Here is a 3,818-nt window from a genome sequence, read left to right on the forward strand (position 1 = left end):
TATGCAATGGGAATGTTACTGTCTATGCAATGGGAATGTTACTGTCTATGCAATGGGAATGTTACTGTCTATGCAATGGGAATGTTACTGTCTGTGCAATGGGAATGTTACTGTCTATGCAATAGGAATGTTACTGTCTGTGCAATGGGAATGTTACTGTCTATGCAATGGGAATGTTACTGTCTATGCAATGGGAATGTTACTGTCTATGCAATGGGAATGTTACTATTTTCCCCCATAGAGTAGGGATCACTCAGGTGTTTAAGCCGAAACCTAATCAGTTCGATCCAACTAAGACCCAATGTAAAAGCAATTATCTTGACGAGAAAGCTGACCAGACTACAGCACCACTACCATGGAGCTTCGCCACAAAGACATTTGGACTGAGGTTACCTATGGCATTGCTGGCCTCTGATTTGGAGCCCTTTATAGCATCAACTGCTCTTTTTCAACCATCAAGGCCTTTCTCTTATTTATAGACCCCATCTACTTTTTCTTATTTACACTACAAATGCATGGTTAAACGCTCCAGGTGTTTGCATTTACAGTAAAAACCTAGAGACTTAAATCTTTTATATCCCAACACAAAGTTTCAGCACTCAGGTAAAAAGTGCATTTTGAGGATGATTAAGTCTCCTTGTCTCCGGAAAGCAGGGAAGGATGCAATCATCTGATCTCTCCTGCTAAAAGTAGAATAAGTTCAAGTTCTGAAGGGTGTGAGCAATACACTTAGTTTAAATTGCTTTGTAACTATGGAATACATTACCGAGCTTCAAAATATAGCTTGGTTCTAATTTATCTTCAACAAGATTTATTTAAGGCCAGTATCAGTTAATTTGATATTTACATATTCTGTGTGTAAAATCTTAACAGAACATTTTCAGAAGTACATGATTCCAGAGAGTTTGGTACCTCAATAGTCCTTCACTAATGACTTTGGCTGAGTCACAAGTGACCACATAGGTCAGACAGGAATAAGAAAGCTCAAGGCTCATGCTAGACCAATGTTTTAGAAGAGCAAGTATTCATGATTTGAATCTAGCAACTGGGGTTCTGCTCAGCCCAATATGGTATCACTCCAAAGGAACTAACATGTTCCAAACATGATTTAAGAAGTGTTTAGCACTTAGAAGTTTGTGGTTGCCAGCTAATCAATGGATAGAAAGAAAAGAAAACAAATAACCCCCCCACCCCGAACAACAACAACAACAGATCCAGAAAGTAGAATCGTGTGGCCGGTCTGACCATGATGGAAGAGTGCCAGCATCTTGTTCCAGAATCACAGATATTTCCCAGAGCTAAGCCCTCAGCCCTGTTTATCTATGTCTCTATTCACCCTCCTTAGTTGAATCTAATCCCTTTGTAGCTTGATCTGGGACCTGTTGTTCCTCCCCATAGCCTATCTTCTGAATTTCCTATATATATATATATATATATATATATATATATATATATATATATATATATATATATATATATATATATTGCAATGGGAAAGTGCTTGCCATAGAAGCGTGAGGATCTTCATTTGATTCTACATTGGAAAATAAAGCTAGATGTGGTAGCAGGTGTCTATCATCTCAGTGCTGAAAGAGGCAGAGTGAATGGGAAGAATGTCTGGAGCTCACTGATAACCAGCCAGTCTAGTGAAATCAGGGAGAACATCTGCCTCAAAATATAAGGTGGAGAGACATCAGTGAGGCCACCCAGTATTGATCTCTGGCCTCCATGGCATGCACACATATACATGCATGCCCCTCCCTTGCACATGTATGCATACACACATATACACATGCATACCCCCACACATGTACATGCATGCATAAACATATATGTTTGCATATATACCCATTTATACACACACACACACACACACAGGAACAAGGAAGAAGGTGGAAGAAGAGGAGGGTGAAATAAAAAGAAATGATGTACAGGAAATATAGCAAAATAGAATTGCCAAACTAGAGGGCAGAATATTGGTGCATGTTATATTCTGTACCATAAAATTCAATCGTTTGATAATTTCAAAGAAAATGCTTACTACAGGGTTTGTCACTGATAATTAGCAAAAGTGCCACTCCTTGCCATGAGACTGTGACCACTAGTCAATCAATAGCTGAAAATCCATCCCATCCTCTTAGGCAGGCTAATATTATATTTACTGTTTGAGTATCTGTCAATTTTAAAAAACCCATGACTAAAACCTTTAGTAAGGGTAATAAGCTTTTTCTACAAAAGATAATTTCAAATGTGGTTATTCTGAAATTTTGAATTTTTGAAAAACTTGATTTACCTAGTGTTTGATAAAACTGATCATCAAAAACAAAGCCCTACAGAATAAACCCTACTACCTGAGAACATTGTTCGGAGAATAGTTTATCTCTTATACTTTTGGCTATGACTCTCAAAAACATACAAGAAAATTGAAAATTTTAAACAGAAGACCCAAAAGAGAAGTCAAATAACCCTATATCTCCCAAAAGTAGTGAAAAATTAGCCTACGGACAGTGGGGTCAGTCATGGAGAAAAATATGCATTTCAAGGGAATAATTTTATACTTCTTTCCATGGAAGACAATGTGATATGGAAACTAATATTCTTGTTAATAGTTATATTCTCTCTCCATGCCGTAGCTTGGAAAAATGCAGTCTTAGAAAATAAGTACTTTTTAATTAGCTTCATTCAATATGACATAGTCCTCAACACTGTATTGGAATGCCGAAGAAAATGGGTTAAACAAACCCGGAGTAGGGTAGATGGTCAACCAACCCTGAGAGGAGTGGATGGTCAACCAACCTTGAGAAGAGTGGATCGCACCACCCATTACAGCATGAACATTTCCTGGCGGTTCTTTCTTTGAAGGACCGGCTGTATTATCCAAATCGAATTCCGTGTTCTCTGCTTCCACCATTAAGCACACTGGACGTTCGGGAGAAAGCTGCCTGCGGCTCTCAGGGTTTTTTTGATCATCCAAATGCAAAGGAGTTTTAATTACCTATTAAGAGATAAATCAGTTAATGGGAACTGTTGCAAATATTACCTATGTAGTTAAATTTTCTCAAGAACAGTGGGGGTGGGGTGGGGGCGGGGGACGGGGTGAGGTGGGGGTGGGGGGCAGCAGTTGAGATATCTAAAAGGAAAATTCAGGTTTCCAAACTGAAGGATTCTGTCTGGCTAGGTTATAATGATCTCCATAATCACTCTAAATGTTGTCATGGGCTTCACGTGTTTTTTATTTTTTATGTCTTATAAGAAAACACTGTATTACTAAACTTCTTACTTCTATGAAACTAGCAAATATTCATTTGTAGGTTTGTGGGTTTTTTTTTTTCTCCAGGAAACAAAAGAATGAAACAAAAAGAAATGATGAGATTATAGAACACAGTGGTAAGTGAACAGAGGGCTGCTTACTGCTCAACTTTCCACACATTGAAAGCAGCCAAGTGCTTGAGGGGAACCGTGAAACATGAAGAAAGATGGAATCTGCAAGGAGAACTTCCTCAGGAAGGACCGCCGGCCTTCCGTGCTTGCACAATCTTCCCTCTTCACTCCTTGCCCACTGAATCAGTGCAGCATTCTAACCTACTCCGTGACTGCCCCCAATGGCACAGGACAGCAGAGGTCAGAGGGAAGCCATGAGCTCTGGCTCTGTTGTTGGTCCACGTCAAGGTGTTTGCCTCCCAACCACTGAGCCTTCAAGGAAAAGGAAGGAAGGGCTCCCTTGGATTCTTTAATCTTCGCTAAACTTAAACTGGAAGAACATTCTCTCTCTCTCTCTCTCTCTCTCTCTCTCTCTCTCTCTCTCTCTCTCTCTCTCT

The 3,818-nt window shown here is 39.5% G+C and overlaps 1 protein-coding gene across 1 annotated transcript in view; it reads right to left on the bottom strand.

Annotated features, from left to right (window-relative positions):
- Nucleotides 1-3,818, bottom strand: part of Ofcc1 (orofacial cleft 1 candidate 1) — a 281,087-nt gene that overhangs the window by 167,044 nt on the left and 110,225 nt on the right. The window contains exon 10 of the mRNA XM_021180950.1: nucleotides 2,797-2,995. Coding sequence (XP_021036609.1) covers nucleotides 2,797-2,995 — 199 coding nt within the window. The remainder of the gene's footprint in view (nucleotides 1-2,796; nucleotides 2,996-3,818) is intronic.

This window comes from Mus caroli, chromosome 13 (assembly GCF_900094665.2).
Source record: "Mus caroli chromosome 13, CAROLI_EIJ_v1.1, whole genome shotgun sequence".
In the NCBI taxonomy this organism is placed as follows: domain Eukaryota; kingdom Metazoa; phylum Chordata; class Mammalia; order Rodentia; family Muridae; genus Mus; species Mus caroli.